Raw genomic sequence first — 22,178 nt, 5'->3', positions numbered from 1 at the left:
TAATAGAGGCTGGGTAATGCGGTAGGCTTTCCTCGTGGCTCGCCGGCGGGGAGAGCACTGCTGGGGTTGTTAAACAGCCCATCTGCAAGCTCATCAGTGCTCTCCTTCCCATCCCCATCCCGTTTTGGGGGGCAGAAAGATGGGGGGGCTGTGCACACCCCCATAGGTCCAAAGCGCATCCCTCCTGCTGTGCATTTTCGGGGCTGCCCCAGCTCCCAGAGCCGCATTGCTTTGCCCCACTGGGACAGGCTTTCCATGGTGGAAAAAGGTCAAAAATCAAATCAAGGAGGGATGTTCAACTCCCATCCTCATCCTCAGCGAGTACACAGGTGTCTGAACACATGCGTGTTGCATATATATATATATATATATATAAAAAATTATATATATATATACACATGTGTTCAAGGCTGTGTGGCATAAGTGATTAACATTCCTGTGTTAAAAATCTCTCTGCATCTGCTTTGTCCTACACCCGGCACTAAATATAACCATTCAATACGCTCTCTCCCTTCACCAGAGAGATAACATTGTTTAAATAAGCCCTTTCCATTTTAAAGAGTCGGGTTGTTTCTGGCAGGGAGCTTTTAGCAGCTCAGGAGGCAAAGGAGGGTTTGGTCCATGCAAACAAACTCAGAGGCACGAGCATCCCAAACATCCAAGTCCCCAAATCCTGCCCCTTTCCAAATCATTTCCCACCAAGAAGTTGCCCCAGATGTGGTTTCCTGCTCTAAAAAAAAATTAAAGCCACATTTCTAGGAGCAGAAGGGTTTAATTTGGAAACCGGGCTCGCCTGCGCTTCCTTGAGCATCGCTCCGCTCCCACGCCGCTGCTATAATTACAGCGGCGTAAATCCACTCTCCGTCAGGAGGAAACCCAACCATCTCCAGCCAGTTTGTGTACGTCAACTGCTTGCAAAAAACTTCCTTAGAGAAGCCAAAAAAAAAAAAGCCATAATACTGCAATAAGACGCAAGTGTAGCTTAAAAAGAACCATCTTGGCCAGCACTTACAGAAAATATCTCATCACCACGTTGCAAGGGGAAGATGGTCCAAGCAGAGATGAAGTACTGGAGGTTTTTCTCCATGAATGATGGTCTGGCTGGAAACTGAACCAGCAGCATTATCACCCAGCCTTCCTCCTCCTGGTGATGCATCTTTTGCATCCTTTCTGGAGGAACATCTACCCACTATATGGTGCTTCTCCATCAGCAGATCTAGTCTGTTATTCATCCCACATGGAGAAAACCCCACTCCGCAGCAGCTCGCTGTATATATTTTGGGATGCAGGGCAAGATGAAGTTGCCCAGATCCTCCCACCCGCTCTGAGTGACCACATCCTTCTGCCATACAACTTGGCAGGTAAATCTGTAAGAGAAAAGTAATAAAACCAGCCAAATTCAACCCCTGGCTCTTGGGATGCTCTCAGTGATGCAAGCAGGGCATGGGCGTGGGATGGCAAAGCCTGTGCGTGTGGTTCCCCTCTTCCTACAGTTTGTGCAGAAGCTAATTCTGCAGGGAACGAGGCTTTTTGGGGCTTAAAAATATGAGAAAGATGCTTGATAGAGCAGAAAAAGTATCTCAGAACATGGTACATCAAGGGACGGGCCAAATTCAGGCTGGAAATCTTCCTAAGTGTGACTTAGAGCCAAGCTTTGAACCCCGCTCTCCGGAGATGCAAAGCTGGGATGGAAACCTAAATCACTTGGCCATTAAAATCCCCTTCCAGACCATTTCCAACCAAATAAAGGATTGTTTTTTTGCAGAAGGAAAGACGCAGGCAACAGCCGACTTATGATGAAGAAGGTGCTCATCTCTATGAGAGGGCTCGCTGGGGTACAGGGAGCCCAGCTCACCCACATCCCCCCACCTCAAAATTGGGGTGATCCTGGTGCTTTTGGTGGTACCTGCTCAGCTGGAGCCTTTTCCTCCCCCTCCTGCCATTATGGCCCATCTCAGCCCCGCTGTGAGGAGCCAGCAGCTCCCAAAGCCGTCGCTCGGCACCCGTGACGATGACAACTGACCGCCGAAATGGTCCCTTTCATCATCTTCCTCTTTTCAAGCATTATCAGCACCAAGAGCAAAACACACCTTGGGGACCAGCTACACGTCCTCCCCAGCACAAGTGCCTTCAAAAGCAACGTTGCTACCTGCAAATCCAGGGTTATCCATGAAATTCATCCCAAAAAAAAGCTTTTCCATGGATGCCAGTTCACCTCGGAGCCAACCAAAGCGCCGCTCACCACGTCCCCCCATCACCCTGCATCCCACCCATCACTTTGCTCCCCTTGGGAGAAGCAAACCCCCATCACGGAGCATCTCTGCATCGCTTCAGCCCATCCCTGTCGCTGCAGATCCTTTTGCAAAGAAATAAATAGGTATAAATACACCTGCAAAGCAGGCACATCCCAGCCGAGGGGTCTCCAGCTCTTGTTTTCCTTGTCCTGGCCAGATAGGATGCAGCATCAGGATTTATCTACAAGCACAGGGAGGTGGAGCGAGGGCTGGAATAACCACTGCTAATCCCCTTCGCCCTCCCCTCCCAAGTATATTGTTGAAGGCATTATATAAACGGGAAATTATACAGAGGTTCGGGCAGGAGAGGAATTAAATCCTTGCCTTCCCTGCTCCGTTTTGCAATGCCTTTGAGACACCCAGCCTTCCAGCCAAGAAGGGTTTTGCTGATGGAGGTGTTCTCCAGGCACCAGAAGAAACGAAATGTGTGGTCTGGAGGCTGGGAAGGGCTCGGCAATGCCACATTTCCACTTTCAAAGCCCCTTTCCATCGGCTTGTAACACCCCTCCGTTGGGAAATGAGGTTTTTCCTGATGTTCCCCAAACCTCCTTGGAGTCGAGGGCTAAACCCCTGTAAAGCCAGCAGCCAAAATCCCCCCTGGGTGGTCTCCAGCAGGCAGGGCTTTGCTGTGGATTCAGCCCAGCACTGGAAAAATCTCCCTTCCCTGCTTCAAACCTCCCTCACCAGGGCTGTCAAGACCCTATTAATAATAGTTTTGCTTCTAGCTAATACAAGCACTAATTGCATTTCAGAGGACTGGCTCCAACACTGGCTTATGCTGCAAACACACGTGTAGCCCAGGTGTTAACTCTGCGAGATCGCAGGGACGCAGCAAGGAGGGTCACCCCAAAAGGGCTCGAGGTCCCCCCACTAGATAAGCACATCAGGGAGGGCTCTGACACAGTGTTTAGGGGGGATGACCCCTATTTTTCAGCCATCTGAGAGTGAAAACAAGCAGGGCACGCGCCTTCCCCGGTCCCTTTCAGGACCCTAAAAACCTAATTTTATATAATAACTCCATAGAGGGAACTGCAGCAGTGGGTTATTGTCCCTGCCCTTTGCTATGAGCCCGCCTGCCCCTGGCGCTCGCGGTGAATCCAGTCCCAAAAGCGTCGAAAACAAACCCCTGATTGACGGTTTATTTTCGGAAGGAGAGGGGAAAAGTGGGAAGGAGATAATGCCGGGGAGAGATAATGTAAGCGCCAGTCATTAGTTAAAAACAAGCCCATCAGTACTCCAAGTGCCTCGGCAGAAAGCAAAACAAAAGGGCAAAGAGAGCAGCTTGGCAAGGGAACAAAACCAGCCACATCAGCTGCATCCTCCTCGCTTGGCTCTTTGCAGCGGGATTTACGAGCCGGGAAGTTTGCAAGGCAAGAGCTGCACCTCCTGCCTCCAAAAAATAGGGATTTGGGGGCTCCTTCCCTTGCTTTACCTCTTTGCTGATGTCTGAGCAAAGAGCCTGACTTGGCGGTTCTGAAACCAAGGTTTTCTCTTAGAAGATTGGGGAAAAAACCCAAAGCACTGAGGAAATCCCATCACCAGCATGTCCCGAGGGGGTGATGCTTCGTCCTCCCTGTACGTGCTCCCAAGGCAGGTCCTGGCCATCTCCATCCTTGCCAGGGTGAGATTTCTGCTCCATCCCCACCTCCCCAGAAGGTTTTTCCCTCGGCAAGCACTGTAGGAGCCTTAGCAGGATCCTTGCCCCCACTTCAGTCTCATTCCCAAACCATTAGCGTCTGGATTAAATAAAACCCGCTCTTATCTCGACATCGCGGAGAGCTTTTCACTGGCAGATCTTAAAGCACTTGGCGATAGGAGCAAGGCAAGAGCAGGTCAAGCGTTCCCAGCCGAGGATTTTCTAACAGAAAAGACCATTTCTATGATGACAACCAGAAAAAATTAAAAAGGCAGGTGAGGCACGTGAAGCCCTACAGCATCCCAAACTCTACAGCATCCTCAACCCAAACCCTACAGCATCCTCAACCCAAACCCTACAGCATCCTCAACCCAAACCCTACAGCATCCCTAGGATTTTTTTTTTTGCTAATAATACCAAGGGATACTTGTTGCAGCAAGGGAATTTAGGGGGTAAATACCCCAAAAACTGAGCTCTGACACGTGGGGGATCTTTGGAAATGCCCAGGGACCAGCCACGATTTAATGCATGAGGGTTTCCACAGAGAAATGAAGCACAGAGTATCTCCTCACCCCAAAGATGCCTATTAGCTTGGGAAGGTACAAGGCGAGGGGAAGATCCTTGCCTGCGTTAAAGCTTTTTTTTTTTAAGAGCTCTCGTTTCAAATTGGCAGCTCTAAACCGCTACGAAATGCAGCTGGTGGGAAGAGAAAAATTGGGCTAATTGAGAAGGGCAATTAGCAGGGTTAGGAGGATTTTCGGAAGGGGCTTCGGCCGCCTGCGTGGCCTGGATTTACCCAGAGAGCAAAGCACAGGCTTCATGGAAAGGCAGAATTCATGGAAATAGTAGGAAAGGATTAAAAAAATATGAGGTGACCCTGAACTGAATGCAAGATTTGCTGGGGAAAAGCATAAGTAGGAAAGGATGGAGGGAGCGTGGGACGGGTTTCCAGGTCAGCGCCGTGCATTTGCAGGTGAATTAGAGCAGGTTTTGCTCCCACGTGGCGCAGAGGATGCTCCTCCTTTCCCCTCACCCCCCTCCCCAGCAACGCGAACTCCCACCAAAACCTTCTTTTCTTTAACTGAGCGCAGCAGAGACGTGAGCAGGTGGCTCCCATCACGCCGGTAAAAGCCACATGCTGTTATTTTCCTACGGAAAGGAGAAAAATGAGCTTTTGCAGGTTTGCGAGGAGGAGTCACCCCGGGGGTTGCGTGCGAGCTGGGAAAATCCCTGCAAGAAAAAGCCTCGGGGGGTCCCTGGGAGTGGAGGGGAGAAATTCAGCTTGCTGATAAAAATGACAACTGTAAGGGGATTTTTCCAACCTCTTTTTGGCTTGGAGAAGTGGCATGGGGATATCCATCCATAAGGGCAGGTCCCTGCAAAGCCCAGCCCGAGCAAACCTGTCCTTTTGGGGCCAGAAAACCCATAAGCAACTTCAAATAAAGACTTACACTTGAATTTCCCCCCCTTTTTTTCCCATCGCAGGAGGTGCCACAAGGGCAAAATACAGAAGCTGAAGCAAACTGCTCGGATAACGACTATACAAATATCTCGCCGAGATCAAAACTCGACATATTTCACCCTCCCTTTCCTGTTTGCAAAACACAGCTCTGATTTCACACGCCTGGAAAACAAACCCCGACGAATATTTTGATGGCAACATGTTTCAGGCAATGAGCTGAGCGCCAGCTGATCAGCCAGCCCCTGATTTTGGCGATGCCAAAAAAGCCATCGCGCTCTCTGCAGATGGGGCTTCTTGGCTTTCCAAAACCTTGGGGGGGACCCTGGGGCTACGGCTCCATCGTTATCCGTGGTCCAGCCACTCGCCTCCTCCTCGTGCCCTCATTTTTATATCGTGACGGCTCCTTAACCCACTTAGCCTTGCCCTAGGCAGCTTTTTTCTGGCCAAGAGGAGAGATTGAGCTTGTTCTAAGGAAAAAAATAGCTGTATTATAAGGGGTGATGCTCGCCGGAGGGATGGATAACACGTTGGGAAGGATCCAACCGACCTACCGCTCAAGCGGCTTCGTTTGGGGAAATAAAAGGGTTTTTCATTACGAGGTGATGGATGGAAACACCCAAAATACTCCCAGATGCTTTGCAGGATGGGAAGAGCTGCTGATGGATCCCCTACGCTCTACCCCGTGCCAGCAGCGGGACCTTGTTACTCCTCCTGGATGCGGCAGCGATGGGGGCAGCTGCCCGCCGAGCTGGCACCGTGCAATATATAAGGTGACAATAAAAATAAGTAAAATTCCCTAAAAAAATGACTTTGGAGACATATGGCAGATGCTGAGGGCAAACACACTTGTAGGGAAGAGCGGTGGGAGTTTGGGTGTTGGGCACGTGCCCCCCTGCATCTTCCCAGGCGGCACGGCCGGATCCTGCTCGATCCCTCGCGAGCGGAACGGGGAGGGGACGGACCTCTGCGGGCACGTCCTCCCTCGCCAGCTCCAGCCAAGGATGCCGTCAGCCACACAAAAGCCATCTGCCCGCCGAATTTCGGGAGCAGAGCTCGGCTTCCGCAGCCTCCTGCTGCCCGGAGAGAAGGGAGGGATCGGGATGGGCGCACGCCCACCCCAAAACCAGGCTTTTTGCTATGATTTTTTTAGCTGTTTGCTGAAAAAGCAGGCAGCGAACTGGCTTTTTGGGACATCGTTTCTCTGCTGAGGGCTAAAAGACACTTAACACAGCTGAGCCTCAGGATATGGGAGGGCAGCAAAGTCCCAGTGTGGTTTTAAGAGCCAAAACCTGGCGCGTGGATGTTCAAACCCAAGCGCTGCCCATCGAACCTGCCCGCGAGACCCTGACAAACGCCGAGATCCTCCTCCCACATCGCTTTATAACCCACAACCCCCCCGGGGCCACCAGCTTCCTCTAGACCCACCACAAAACAACTTTTACCTCTTTTTTTTTTTCCCCAAAAACCACACATTGCAAGCACAGATTTAGCCATACCCACTCTCACAAATCAGCAGCAGAAGAGCAATCGCCCAATTAGCGGTGATAAAAAATAGGAGAAAGGGAAGAAAAATGATCCGTGCACCCGTGACGGAGAGCTTGATGCTGGGGAAAAACCAGGGGGACGCGTTATTCCTTGAAAATTATCTACCTGTGACCTTAAGACTGTTGGAGGTGGAGAGGAGATGCAGGTGGGACTGGATTTGGCACCGTGAGCCGCGCAGGTTTTATTATCGACTGCACGTTTGGCACCACGATGCTGGTGGGATGCTCGGGATGCACCGGGGAGGGGGGGAAAAAAGCAGCAGCCGCAGCCCAACAGGACATAAAACCCATCGGGGGGGACGGCAAAGAGGGACGCAGGAGATGCACGACGCCTTCCCAGCCCTGGTTCAGCCAAATCCAAGCCAGGCTCTGGCGAACCTCAGCGATTCGTGGTCGCCGAGGGATGATTTTGGAGCCGCTCGTGATGCCGGGGGAAGAATCGGCTCCTTTGTGTCAACCTCTCGCCGCTCAACCCCGCAGAGCGCGGCCGCCGCTCCCCCTCCCTGCACCCTGCAGCAGCTGACGGCGGCTTTCCGGAGAGGAAAAAGTACATTATAAATTAAAAAAAATTAAAAAAAAAGGAGATATCGAGCAAGCTCTGCTCTTCCCTCCGTCATCACCGGAGAGCAGACGGGTCTCGCTGCGCTCATTAAAGAGCAGCCACCTGAGACCCCGCAGCGGGTGATTTGGGGGGGGGTCATGGGGAAAAGGGGGAAAGAGGAGGAAGATCGCGTTCAAATGCACAAGGAATTAAATTGCATGGCTCCCCCTCAGCCTCCGGGACGCGAGGAGGGGAAAGTTCCCTGTCCTGTGAATTTTCACCTCCTGGGAGCCCTGCTTTTGGGGACGGGGCGGGGGGGGGCTCTTATTAAAACCTCTGCGAAGCAAAGCGGGGAGTCCAGATGTTCATTTAGGAGCTCGGCCAGCTGCAAAGCCCCGGGATGGTGGGGATTTGGGGGGCTGCTTCTCCCTGCTGGGTACCCCTCCCTCCCATCTGTAGGGTTTGGGGTACCCCCTGCATGCCCGAGGGGCAGGGTGGGCTGGGGTGGCCCCGTGTGCTGAGACCCCTCCAAAAAAGCCCATGGGGGTCCCCAGAGTACAGACCCCCCCCGCCCCGTATGGAGCAAGCGGAGCTGGGGCTGGAGGAGGACTGGGACTCGCAGCAGAACCCCAGTATGGAGCGGCAGGGACAGGGGATACGGGTAACCCGCAGTGATGGACGAGGGACGAGCATCCCCCCATCTTCTCACCCTGTCCCTCAACACCAGTACCCAATTACTGGGTCCAAAGCAAGTGCCCTATTATGGCTGCCCTATTAATTAGTCCCTTATTAACAGCTGCCCTATTAACAGGTCCAACACCAGCACCTTATTAATGGGTTCAAAACCACTTCCCTGTTAGGGGGTGCCCCATTAACCGGTCCAAACCGGGTGCTCTGTTAACAAGCACCCTATTACCAGCTCCAAAACCAGTATCCTATTAACAGGTACCCTATTACTGGCTCCAAAACCAGTATCCTATTAACGGGTACCCTACTACCAGCTCCAAAACCAGTATCGTATTAACGGGTCCTCTATTACCAGCTCCAAAACCAGTATCCTATTAACGGGTACCCTATTACCAGCTCCAAAACCAGTATCCTATTAACCAGTGCCCTATTACCGGCTCCAAACGGGGTGCCTGCCCCCCACCCTACACCCTCCAGAGCCCCCTCATCACCCCCTGAGCCCCGGGTGGGTGCAGAGCCCAGAGCCACCGCATGTTTATCGGGGTGCAGGTGGGCACCCCATTATTTCAGCGGCCACAGGGGGGGTCCCCTATCCCCGGGGAGGGGTTTTAGGGGGGTGACACTCACCCAGCACCAGGTCCAGGAGGTCCCAGAGCAGCAGGCAGAGGATGCTCATGGTCCGCATGGTGCCCGCGGGGGGGGCAGCCCCATGGGGGCTCAGCGATGCCCCAGCCCCCTGCCCGGGGGGCAAGTGGGCATTATAGCGGGGGCGGACGGGGCGGGGGGGGGGGCAGCCCGGTTCCGTGTCCCCCCCGCCTTCCTCCCGCCGCTGATCCCGCCGCCCTAAGCCGCTTTATTGCAGCGGGAGCGGAGCGGGCTGGCGGCCGCCCACCCCCGACCCCCCCTCCACAACTGAGCCCGCCCCGGCCCGGCCCCCGGGAGGTGCTGGAGGGGGCGGGAAGGAGGGCGCGGTATAGAGGGGGAGGGATGCAGAGGGGGGATGCAGGAGGGGATGCGCGGGCGGAGCGGGGGGGCAGAACGGGTTGCGCGGTGTAGAGGGGAAAGGGGGTAAGGCTGTATATAGAAGGGATGCGCGGTGTATGGGGGGGCGCGGTGTATAGGGGAAAGGGGGGGAAGGCGGTATATAGAAGGGATGCGCGGTGTATGGTGGGGGGGCGCGGTGTATCGAGGTGGAGAAGGGGGTGCACAGTCCAGGACGGGGGTTTGCAGGAGGGGTTGCGCAGTGTATGGGGGGTAAAGCGGTATATGGAGGGGTTGCGCGGTGTATCGGGGGGGGGTGAAGGGGCGCGGTTTAGGGAGGGATGCGAGGTGTTTTGGAGGATGCAGGAGGGGGAGCGCGGTTTGCGGGGGGGGCATGAGGGGTGCATGGTGAGGGAGGGGGTGCAGGAGGGGATGGGTGATCCAGGCAGGGGGGCACGATCCGGGGAGGGGGGGGTGGAGGAAGGGTGCTGGGTGCAGGATGGGGAAGTGGGGTGCAGGAAGGGGGTGGGGTGCAGACAGGGATGTGGGGTGCGGGCAGGGATGTGGGTGCAGTCAGAGATGTGGGGTGCAGGCAGAGATAGGTGCAGGAGGAGGAGAAATGCAGGAGGGAGTGGGGTGCAGGCAGGGATGTGGGGTGCATGAAGGGGGGCAGGATGCAGGCAGGGTGGAAGGATGCAGGCAGGGATTTGAGGTGCAAGATGGGGAGGGATGCAGGCAGGGATTGTGGGGTGCAGGCAAGGGGGGCAGGATGCAGGCAGGGATGTGGGGTGCAGGCAAGGGGGGCAGGATGCAGGCAGAGATGGGTGCAGGCAGGGATGTGGGTGCAGGCAGGGATGTGGGTGCAGGCAGGGATGTGGGGTGCAGGATGCAGGCTGAGATGGGTGCAGGCAGGGATGTGGGGTGCAGGCAGGGGGGGCAGGATGCAGGCAGAGATGGGGCAGGCAGGGATGTGCGGTGCAGCCAGCGGGAGCCGTGGGGCAGCAGTTTCCACGGGCCCCCCCTGCCTTCAGCACTCCCCCTCTCCCCTCAGCCCCCAGCAGCAGCATCCAGCCCTGGAGCCGTCCAGTGCCCCCCAGAACCACACACCACCTGGGTACGCGCACCCCTCCACGGCCCTGCTCGCAGATGACCCTGTTTTCCTCCAACTCCCCACATTTAATTAGTTCCTGGGCACAGGGGAAGATGTGAATATTATTTCTGAAGGGCCCAGGGAGGGAGCGGGATGGCCCGGGGCTCGCAGACACCACGGCAACAGAGGAGATTACGGGGCTGGAGGAAGCTTTTCCTCGAGCTTGGAGGTCTCTTTCTGTTGCTATTCCACCCTAGAAGTTGCACTTCCCAAAACCACACCGCTTTTCTTTGCAAAAATCAACTTTTTTGCCATTGCTTTTGATTTTTTCCCAGTCCCACGAGGTCCCCCTGTCTCCCCAACACCTTTTCTTACAGCCCCCAAGCCCAGCTTAACCCTATCGCTACCCAAAATCACGCAAACGCCCCTCATTTCCAGCAGCACAACACCAGCCCTGTGCAAATAAAAACACCACCCCCCCAGCATCCGCTTTTGGGGCTTATATTTGCAAAAAAAGCACCAGGGTAAAAGGTTTTGCTGGGATGGGGATGGGGAATAGCCCCTGTGCTGAGATTTCAGCACAACCAGTGACACCAGTCTCATGAAAACTGGTCGGTTATGGTTTGTTTCTTAAATAACCACCCTGAAAGTAATCAGGTTCAGCGCAAAAAAAAAAATAAAAAAGTTAAATAAAATCAATTAGTTGCTGAAATTCCTTCGAGTGAGCTGGATTTTCTTTCCCTTCTCCCTCTGCCTTTCACCCGCTGGGAAAAGCCACGGTTCATTCTTGCATGGAGATGTCTGGAAATCAAATCTGGCTTTATTTGATCGTGGGTTTGATAGACTCCCCGAGAGACATCACCTTGTCTTTACTCCCCTTTGAATATAACAACCAGGGTAGGAAGAAGCAGCGCTCGTGGGGCCGTATCCCAGCAAACCCAGCTGACCCTAAAAAAGCTTCAGCCTAACTAAGCCAGCCCTGAGGTAAAACCGAGCTCAGCCAAGCCAAGCGCGCCGTTGGTGTTGTTTTAAAGCCGCTCTGCTGGGTTAACAGCCCGCTCTCGCCCCAAATGGTGCTGTCAGCTCCTGTAAGAGCTGCTCATCCGAGACGTCTCTGCTGAGATGTTTTTTCCTCTCCTTGCTTGCCCTAAACCCCCAGCTCCATCACTCCCCATCCTCTTTTTCACTCCCATCCCAAACGAGCAGGAATAACCTTGTTTTAATTTTCCCCAAGGAGGTTGCACGGAGCAATATTTTCCCACCCTCGGATGCGAGGTGCTTAAGGAGGCAAAGATTTGAGGCTGGGAAGTGGAGGAGAGTCCTCCAGATCAAAGTGATGCAGAGATGTTTAACAGCTGCGCTCTATCTCCTTGCAAAGTAAAAATTAAAATAATAATTAAAAAAAAATAACCCCATGCCTTTTCAACCTGAATTTTGGCCCCCGGCTCTGCCTTTTGGCTGCACAACCTTTCCCTGGAGCAAAAGTGATGAGCCAGTGAGAGAAGCATGAACTAAATATCCCAAAATATTTGGAGTAGGACTCGCTTTCCCATGGCAAAGCATCTTTAGCAGCCTCCAGATTTAATATTTGAGCACAGCGAAATCCAGAGAGAAGCACACAGGCCATCAACCGGATCCCAGGACACTGGAGGAGACAGTAAGTGCTGTAAATTGTTGAATAAAAGTTGAATTGTTGAATAATTGTTGAATAAAAGTATTGTCGTTCGTATTGGGTGTCTGGCTCGGTTGGGTTTCGCTTGGGTTTTAATTTCAGGTGAATCAAGTGGCTGGGAAAAGTGATTTGGTTGACAGCCCTGGAGGCTTCAGTCCCCTGGAAAGGCATTAAATAAGCTGAGCCGATGGGGAGTGATGCTCCTTCCCCGGACAAACACACCCATCTGGACCATGATGGGGATTATTTCATTCTTTTTAATAAATAAGGGTTCCCCCGCAGCCCCATCCCATTGCAAAAGGCTGGATCTTTTCCTCCAGGCACCACATCCCCCTAGAAAAAAACCATTATTTTGGGATGGAGCTGTCGTCCTCCAGCCCCGTCCTTCCCATCCTCATGAGGGATGGATCCAGCCTGGAAAACTAGGTCCAAAGCCTCATCCCCGCCATCCTTGGGGAGCAGCTGAGATCCAGAGCAGGGTATTGCGGGCGAGTCTCCTCCGTTCGTCCTCGGTGACCCCAATACGGCACCAAAAAAAGGCTCCAAAAGGCAAAATTTCTCAACTCTTCTCTCCTGACCTTTCCAGAAGAAGCCCATGTACTAATTAGCCGAGTAATAACGTGGTGAGGATGCGATTCCTCATTAGCTTTTGAGAGATTCCCAGCTACACGGCTGATACGCATCTACAAGAAAAATTAACTCGGGCGCAAGGGTTCTGTAATCAAGATTAATGAGGAGACAGGCAAAGAGCAGCACGCAGCTCCCCCCTGCCCTTCACTGGGAGCTCAGTGCCTCCCAAAATGGGGCGAATCCCAAATTGGGGGGATGCTCCTCGGCAAAGTGAGTTGGTGAAGGAAGTCCCCATCAAGCTTGGAATAACCCAAATTTTCCCCGTATGTGGGAAATCTTTATGTAACGTGTCCAGGGTCTCAGCTGGTCCCTCACACCTGGATCCTCCACCAGCCCTACTGCTGGAAAATATTTACTCAGAGCTGAAATAAGAAGTTAATTTTAATTTTAAAGGGTGATATGGAGGGTGCTCATCTCTGGTCTTCCATCTGCAAAACTCCATCGCTTATGAGCTAAAGTGACATCAATTCAGCCCAAAAGCATCAGCATCCCAGCACCTGGGCTCGGCCGCATCCCCTGGTCCCTATTGCAAAGCCATCAGGAGGGAGAGGAGGTATTTCCCGTGTTGCCTGGAGAGAAAAACCCTTTCCTTTTCCCATCCCCTTTCCCGTTATCGAAACCACGGAGCGAAGAGGTAATTAGCAGCAGATCATTCCCATGAGTGTTAATGGGGATTAATTACCTCATGGCAAAACGTACCCCACCACAGCACTCCCAAACCCCTCGATGGCTGGAGACCTGGGGCAAAATTAAATCGATTCACAGGTGCCTGACTTCAAATAATCCATTTTTCTCCTCGCAAGCAGTTTTTCCATCAAACCCAGAAACACCAGCAGTCAACAAGCAAAAAAACCATCATCATGGGATGACCCAACACGCCGCGTTTAACCCCAAACCATTTTCCTACGCCGCAGTAGCCCAAGGTCTGGCTTTTCCCACCCGCAACATCCATTTTTTCTGCTATAAAAACCCCATTGTCAAATGAAACAACCAAAACGCAGCTTTTCTGGCATCCCTGCCACAAGTTTTTCTTAGCAGAGCAGCTGGAGCCAAAGCATCGTTTCCTTGGTTAAAAAAATCTCATTGCGTTTATTTTTAGCGTCTCATTGAACGCTGAATGGCCCCAACTGAGCCCGCTCCGGCCAGGTAACACGAAGCATCTGAGCCCTACGATGCAGGAGGGAATTAAAGTGATTTTTTTCAATGTTTTTCTCCTCCCTTGACAAGCCGAGTGGTAGAAAACCACAAGGAGCAAAAGAGCAGCATCATGTTAGCAAGGGGATTTTCATAACACGCACGTCGTAATTAATAAACTATAATTAATACGTGCCGGCATCGATGCAGAAGGGCTGGAGCAAACCTCCGAACCCACAGCCTAAATGTGCATAAATGTGCTTTTATCCCCAAATCTCTCAAAATTAAGGTATTATTCAACCCAGCCTCTTGTTTCAGCTCCACCATGCATTGACTAATTCCCAGGGCTGGTGTTTGTGGCCATAATTATTCTATTATTATTCATAATAATAATTATAAATCCATGCCAGTGGCTAATACGTTTAAAAAGTCCTTATTTCCTTCATCTATGCACCAAAATGGGACCCTATAGCTAAATATATGGTCACACATGGGGGAGAAACACCCCTTCTATATGGGCAAAATTCAGAATATACGTCCCTGTATGTTCAGCCCCCGAGCCCGTGAGTCAATATTAAGGCTGGATTTGCTGTTTTCCACCAAAATGAAGATCTGGGGGAGTGAAAAAAACCTCATTTTTAAAAAACACTGCGGTATTTCATGCCTGTAAGTCACTCAGGGAGGGTTTTTGGGCTTGAATGTCATGTTTTCTAGAAAAATTGGGAGTATTTTGAAAGGATTAGCGTGGCCTTTCTCTCCCTCTCCGTAAATGGAAGGTTTCAGTTTTTCAGCTGCAAAGAACATTTTGTTACAGAAATCCCTTCACTTCTGCTTTAAAAAAAACCCCGAAATTGAAACATTACAGCTGTCTTTGAGACCAAACATTTCAGCTGCTCATATTTTCCCCCCAAACCCATGATTTGCCAGAAACCTTAATATTTTCTTTTCATCCTAGAATAACCTTTCTCCCCCAAATTTGGTCCCATAATTATCTGTTATATTTGGGGGCTGTGCTTTGCCCGGTGTACCCAGTGCTCCTACAGCATCTCCAAGTTGGAAGGGGAAAAAAAAATTTGCTTTAACACCAACCACCACTGGAAATATTTTGCTTTTTTTATATTAATTTTAAATAAAATTTAAAAAATGCTCATCCCAAAAACACCTCAACCAGCTCACGACCCTAAATTTCCTCCAAACACCTCCAAGAAACATCTCCCATCATTAAATAAATCCTCCAAGGAGCTGTATAAATATAAAAGTGCACATGCACATATATATATACATGTAAGACGTTCGAGAGGACGTCTTTGCAGCTGTATAAATAGGCTGATGACAGCCACGGGGTAGATATAAATAAGATTAAAAGTTACAGGCACCCTTTCCACAGCGGTTTTCCCACCTCCATCCCCACACATCTTGCGGAGGGGGATGGAAAATATCATCCTCCAGCCTCCCCCAAACCCCATTTTTGCACTAAAAACACGCTGTTTGCACATAGATGGGTTAAACGGCCTCAAAACCTGCTCAGGACCAACCTCATGGGTTTATTTTCTCTTGTTCAGGCTGCCAGGGATTACATCCATCCTCATCTTCACCAAACTAATTGCCAGCAAGCAATGCTAGACACAGAAAAAAATGCTCCTTTTTTCCCCTTTTTGCCCCAATAATCCCAGTTCAAAAAAAAAAACCCACTAGTGCCCAATCAAGCCTTGAAAATGGGTTAAAAAAATATTAAACAACAACTTTAGGATCTTTTTCTGATGCTGGTAGCCATGTCAAACACTTGCTTCAGCTTTTTCCCCCATGGCATGGGTAGAAAACAAAAGAAAATCACTCTAAAAATGAGCAAGTGGATAAAGAAGAGCAGAGCGTGGCCATCAGTCACCTCCCCCATGGTCCTTCCCTGTTTGGGACAAGGGACCACGCCACGGGGTGATGCTCAAAACCCTGCTGGCTTTTTGGGCAACTCCACTCCCTGGTGGCCAATGGATGGCGTATGGCAGAGATGCCACCACATCCGTCCCATTGGCTCCATCCCTCCTTCAGCCCTCACAAGTTTGGGGCAAGCCCTCTCCCAGCATGAGCTGGGTTTCCCTTGCAGCAACCAAATCCTCTGCGACATCAAGTGGGTTGCAAGAAAACTGCCCCAAAAGCTCAGAGTTTAGCAAAAAGAGCTGGCACATATCCCTGCTGCCTTCTTCCTGAGCATCCCCCCAGCGAACAAATAACGGGGGGTTTGCAATGGGGCATCCCTCCTTGAACAAATAATGGGGGGGTTTGCAAAGGAGCATCACCTTGGTGAAGAAATAACGGATTTCACAGAATCACAGAAACAATCAGGTTGGAAGAGCCCTCTGGGATCATCGAGTCCAACCGTTGCCCTGACACCACCATGGCAACTAGACCATGGCACTAAGTGCCATGTCCAGTCTTTTCTTAAACCCCTCCAGAGATGGTGACACCACCACCTCCCTGGGCAGCCCCTTCCAATGGCTAATGACCCTTGCTGAGAAGAAATGCTTCCTTATGTCCAACCTGAACCTCCCCTGGCGAAGCTTGAGGCTATGTCCTCTTGTCCTATCGCTGGTTGCCCGGGAGAAGAGGACGACTCCCACCCGCTACAACGTCCCTTCAGGTAGTTGTAGACTGCACTAAGGTCACCTCTGAGCCTCCTCTTCTCCAGGCTAAACACCCCCAGCTCCCTCAGCCATTCCTCGTGGGTCAGACCCTCCAGACCCTTCCCCAGCTTGGTTGCCCTCCTCTGCACTCGCTCCAACACCTCAACATCTTTCTTGAAGTGCGGGGCCCAGAACTGGACACAGTATTTGCAAAGGTGCACCCCTCTAGCAAACAAATAACTAGGGGCTTGCAACAGAGCATCCCCCTAACAAAAAAATAATGGGGTGTTTGCAATGGAGTATCCCTCCTTGAACAAATAATGAGGGGTTTGCAAAGGAGCATCACCTTGGTGAACAAATAATGGGGTGTTCACCAGCACTATCCGACGCAAGGAGGGAGGAGAGGGAGGGAATACCCCAGCCCTGAGCCAAGCTTGTCGCCGTCTTTAGCGACTGGAACAAATCCGAAGTGTCGAGCGAGACCGTGTTAAGCGTTCAGGGAGACAAATGCCAGGCCTGGGAATAAAGATCGGCTGCTCCCGTTTATTTCCATAAGGCAATAATAACCCGCGCCTTCGCTTTATGAAGTCGAATTTGTTACGGCGGATGAGCTGTAAAAAATTGTGGAGTTGTTGGGGGAGAGGAAAAAATAGAGGCTATAAATAAATTTGTAATTTTAACATGCATTACCATGTAATTGAGAGGGTAAAGGATGGAGCTGGTGCTGGGTCGGAGCTACCTACAGCCTCCCATGGGTTTTTTGGCCGAGCTACGAGCCCCTGGGGACAAATCCTGTTTGAGGCTGATGGTGACTTTGGCAGGGCACGGAGGAGCCCAGAAAAGAGCAGAAAAAGGGGTAAATAATATTTCCTGGTCACGACAAGGCACGGTGACGGATTAGCAAGAAAGAAGAGCCAAAGAGCCAAGCCTGAACTGACAAGGAAGGTGGATTTGGGATTTCAACACAGATATCTATAATTTGGGGGCTGAGGAATAATTACAAATTTATCCTCAATATGCATTGAGGGGTCCAGGAGAGCAACCTGCCCTCGGATGCGTACCGGGGGATTGATTTCTGCTTGGGGAGAAGGGCTTGAAGCATTGGCGTGGGGATGTTGGGGATAAAATGGGACCCACGCATGGATGCAGCATGCTTTGGGATAATGGGGAGAAGGGATGGTGGGTCCCAAGCGTTTGCAAAGCTCCAGCCTGGTTCAGCAGAGCTGGCACTTGGCAGCTGTTAAAAAAAAAAATATAAATCTCCTTGTCTAAATGGTCAGGGCCACTTTCACGGGGGAAATTTTCAGTGTAAAGCTAGAAAAATCCAGCTGCTGCTCCACGCAAAGGGGAAAAACCCTCAAATCATCTTGCCAGCCCCAAATCCAACCTGTACAACATGTTTCCAACCTCGAGAAGCAACAGCAGGTGGACAGACACATGGACAGAGGGACAACCACCTTTTAAAAGCAGAGGGCAGCTCCCTGTCGGCTCAGGGCTGCTGCACGTGGCCATAAGCCATTGGGAATTTAATATATTTTGTTAAAATACATTTTGGGAGCATCTCCCGTTGCGGCTGTTCGCTTTGCAAACGGAGTGAGTAGCAACTCGGGGAGCACACAGACCTCCCTCCCATCACGCTGTCCACCTTCCTATTACTTATATTTTCCAATATTTTATAGAGCCTTTTTCCCTTCAGGTAGCAACGATGCCAGGGTCAGCAGAACCCAGCCCTGCTGCCGTCTCTGGTGCGGAGATCTCTGCTATTTATTTACTGATGTCTGTCGTTATCACTCACTTGCAAAAGGCTGTCAGGCCGTTTTTGCTTCTGGTGCCTTGTTCCACTGTGCCTGAGCTCACTTGTATTTCGGGGGCCTGATCCGGGGCTTATCCAACACAGGTTGTGGGTTTATGGGATGTTAATAGGATAGTATATATATTTTTGCATGGAAAAGTCACTTAATAAAAGGGCTGTGTCTTGGGGAATAAGGTGGGTTCATACCCTGAGTGGTGTTTCCTCCCCAAACAGGGACCGAGGAGGGATGCTGAAGGCAGCGGGAGCCTTTCCAGCCCTGCCTGTATCCCCTTTCGACCTCAGCTCCTCTGCAGATGCCCTAAACCTTGGGAAAAGCCGAGGCTGGGAAGGCAGGGCTCACCGGGACGCAGCCAAATGCGATGAGACAGGTCCCCTCCAGCCCTCGCCTGTCTCCCTGGCACGGCAGGAGCAGGGGGGATGGCTGGCTCCTACCTCCCCCCTCCCCGTTTCCCTGCCTGTAGCAAGGCAAACACATCCCTGATACATTTGCAGAGGGATTTCCATGGCGGAAGGGCTTGTCTCGGGGCAATCCTGGCTGGCAGCGGGGCGAGTGGCTTTTCGCCGCTTCTCATGGCCCAACTCCACCGGAGCAAACAGCAGCCGACACGTGTTTAAGCAGAGATGCCGTCGGGCACGTTGCCTGGCTGTTTACACCCCTGCAAAAGCAACATCACCCAAGCCTCCCTCAGCTGTCATCTCCTTTCACGTCTCATCCCTGCCTCCTAAATTCTCTTCGCATCCCATACGATGAGGTTTGCATCCCATACGATGATGTTTGCACCCCTTCCCAGCACACCTCCCACCACCCATAGCCCTAAGGGATTGCCCTGCTCATCCAACTTGACCTTTGCCAGGGGGAAAACTGCAATTTTCCAGCAAATTCACTGCAATTCCTCTGCTCCAATTCACCCTCTGTATTGACACCACCAAGACAGACCTACACCAGCTGCATCATCCAGACCTTCCTCCTCCTCACTCACTTCCTGCATCCCTATACCTACTTTGCTTTCACGCAGCTTTACCTTCCCCCAGCCCATAAATCTGCTGGTTTGAAGCAACTATAAATTTCTAACATATTGTCAGGGGAGCTCTTACTACGTCTGTATCACCTTGGGCACATAAGACGTTTCGTGGAGCGGGAAGCATCCATCCATCTCAGAAGGGAGCGTGTGTTTTCTGCTCTAAATGCTGACTTTAAGCACTGTCCATCACCCAGCGAGAAATAAAAATAACAGGCAACACGTGCCGACGCAAACAGGTGAAATTTGGGCATGAGGGAAGTTCTCAGCCAAGTTTTCCATTTATTTCCACACTTTTGAGGCTCTTTCCCAAAGGTGTAAATGGGATTTGCTTGTTTATGTGCCTTTTTTTTCCCCCAGCAGCAACGTATTTGCTTTCTGCCTTGGAAGAAAGGTGAATTATGCAAGTTCTCCCAGCAGCAGGGTTAGCAAGCGCTACTGCAAGAAGAAGAGCAAAAAAACCTCAGTTTTGACCCAAATTGAAGGGATGTAGGTCAATTCCTCAACGTCTAGGTAAGCAACATGTGCCCATGATGGGGCTTGTAACATCGCTTTAGTGCACGGCCTTCCCGGTGGTGAGGGAAAGGGAAAGGATGCTTTTTGGCTCAAAAGCCTCAAAATGGGGGGTTTTGAGACAACTGACCAATGCCCCCAAATTTCAGGGTTTGGGCACAAGGAGGGACCAGGAGCAGTCACACAAGATGGGTTTCCAAGGGGAAATGGATTAAAACAAGCTGTCCAACAACCCTGCTAAATACCTCATGGGATGGCTCACTGCTTACCAAGACCGAAAGCAAAAATGAAAATAAAAGTAATCTTTTTTCGGGCAAGCCCAAGAGACTCAGTGGTTCATCGCTGCTGCACCAAAATACAGGAATTGCTGCCAAATTTAGGGGGAAAAAAACCACAACCCTCTTTTCTCCCACCCGGGGGGCTGCCCATCGCCTTCGCAACAGCAGCTGGAGGACTACATCTACGTCTGCTCCGACTCCAGATGACTCCTTTGGGAGCACCGGGATGGTTTCACTGCTTGAGGTTTAGCAGAAAAAGGGGAAATAATGGAGAAAAAGCAAGATCCTGACTCCTCGAGCACCCCTGCCTATTTTACCTTCAATATTTTTTAACGTGCTCTTCTGCAGCGGGTTTCCCCCCCCTTCCCATCGCCGCTGCATCTCCCAGCATCGCGAGCGAGATGTAGCAATGCGGCTTGTGTATCCTACTAAAAGATATTTAATAAATATGCAAATCACTCCCCGGCATCTCCTTGGGCAGGTGAGGTGCGCGAATAGGCTGTAGTTAAGTATTAAATCCATCCACCGCCAAGTACCTGGAGAAGAGCGGAATAAACTGGAGCTGAAGTTTGCATGGAAACAGGGTAAAGAAATGCATCTGACGGCGGCAGGGAAGCTTTTCTCATTGAAAAACAAATCCATTAGCACTCACTGGTCAAAATTTAAGGGAACTGGAAAAGAAAACAACTAAAACCACAGCACAGAGTCTCATTACAGACCAGACGGGTGAAATTTTCCTTTTATCAAGTTTTACCCCTTGGGTTTTTGCTGCATTTCTCAAGCCCTGACTCCTCTTCCAGGACCGCTGGCATCTGGTTTCTCATCTTTACCCTATTCTGTATTTCCCAGGTCCATAATACCCTTCCTACCAGGCTCACTTTTTGGATAAATAAGTCCAATCTCTGCAACTGCTCTTCAGAGACAATTTTTTCCAAGGCACGCAGACTTTATAAATGCTTCCCCCAAGGAATAAATCACTGTTTTCCCCCCAAGATATCTGAAATAAATACAACGCTGCGCAAACCTCGAGATGGGAACAGGCAGGCAAGTGCATGTAGATGTCTTATCACTCCATGCTCTTGAGCACGCTGGGGTTTTCCCCTATTTTTCACCCAAAACCTCCCGCACATAAGGAAAGTTGTCATCCATACAGAGGGCAGGAATAGGAGCACAGCTCGGATTTGAAGCCAGACCATCAATTTACAGGGTTATCCCACACAATGTTGAAACCAGTTACTGCACTCGGTATTTCTGCCTTCTAAATCACTAGATTTGGGCAAGGGCTGTAAGAAAATGATTCTGCCAACCCACGGACTTACCAGCCTATGAACTTTACAAGCATGATCCAAATGCCCTTTTTATTCCACCTTTCTTTGAAAGCATCAAGCGTTCCCCTTGCCAGCTACCTGCCTGCACGCAAACCCCTGCCAGATGGCCCATAGCTGCCTGCAGCCAGCTCCTGCCCATCCCCACCAGCACTGGAGAGCAGAGCCGTGCTCCTGCCGGTTTGCTCCTATGGCAGCAAACCCTAAAAAAACACCCAAATCCTCTAGAAAATCACAGAGGCAGCGATGCTTTGCGTGAGGATGGAAATGTGTCCACGCATCGGAGCTAGCAGCAATTTGGGAGAAACCACGTTTTGCATCACATGAGGTGAAGAACCTAAAAATGGCCTCGAAAAAGAGCCAGACCTTTCAAAAGAGAAACAGCAGCGCTGTCAAGGCAGGAGGGGTTTGGTTGATTGGATGCACAACTCAGCATCAGCTTAAACCGTGGGGCTGGCAGCCAAATATTGCAAGTAAAAATGTACAGAGCTGACCTTAAATGATGCAGAAGAGCAGCCAAGGTCCCGTGCATCTCCCCCAACAACCAGGAGAACAAACAGTATTTTTTTTTTTTCAGAGCAAAAGGAAAATAGTTATTTTTCATTAAAACTTTTTCAAAAAAATGTAATAAATAATAAATTTGGCACTGTGTGGAGTTTTTGCTCCTCTGCTGGCCCTGGTGAAACAGGAGCCAGAGCACCACGTTCCCCGATGCTTTTGAGCAAACACAGGAATAATAAATCAAAGCCAACCGCCGCAACCTGCCGTGAAACAACGAGGAGGCGAAAGGGGAAAAGCATGACCCAGCTCGCGCAAGGAAAAAGCCAAGAGGGGATGGGAGCCAGCTGCCTTGCATGAACACAAGCCCTCGCCTTGAGCTCGGAGAGAGAATTCTGCTTTTTAAGGGTTTTTTCAAGCCTTCCAGAGAAGACCTTGCCCTC

General features: G+C 51.0%; 1 protein-coding gene across 1 annotated transcript in view; it reads right to left on the bottom strand.

The window, feature by feature from the left end:
• IGSF21 (immunoglobin superfamily member 21) overlaps positions 1–19,091 on the bottom strand; it is a 48,922-nt gene extending 29,831 nt beyond the window's left edge. The window contains exons 1-2 of the mRNA XM_068415086.1: positions 19,044–19,091; positions 8,792–8,900 (exon numbers count right to left, since the gene is read on the bottom strand). Coding sequence (XP_068271187.1) covers positions 8,792–8,900; positions 19,044–19,091 — 157 coding nt within the window. The remainder of the gene's footprint in view (positions 1–8,791; positions 8,901–19,043) is intronic.
• Positions 19,092–22,178: the final 3,087 nt, after the last annotated feature.

This window comes from Nyctibius grandis, chromosome 17 (assembly GCF_013368605.1).
Source record: "Nyctibius grandis isolate bNycGra1 chromosome 17, bNycGra1.pri, whole genome shotgun sequence".
NCBI lineage: Eukaryota > Metazoa > Chordata > Aves > Nyctibiiformes > Nyctibiidae > Nyctibius > Nyctibius grandis.
The sequence above is the reverse complement of the archived record's forward strand: the minus strand, read 5'-3'. Positions and strand labels throughout refer to the sequence as shown.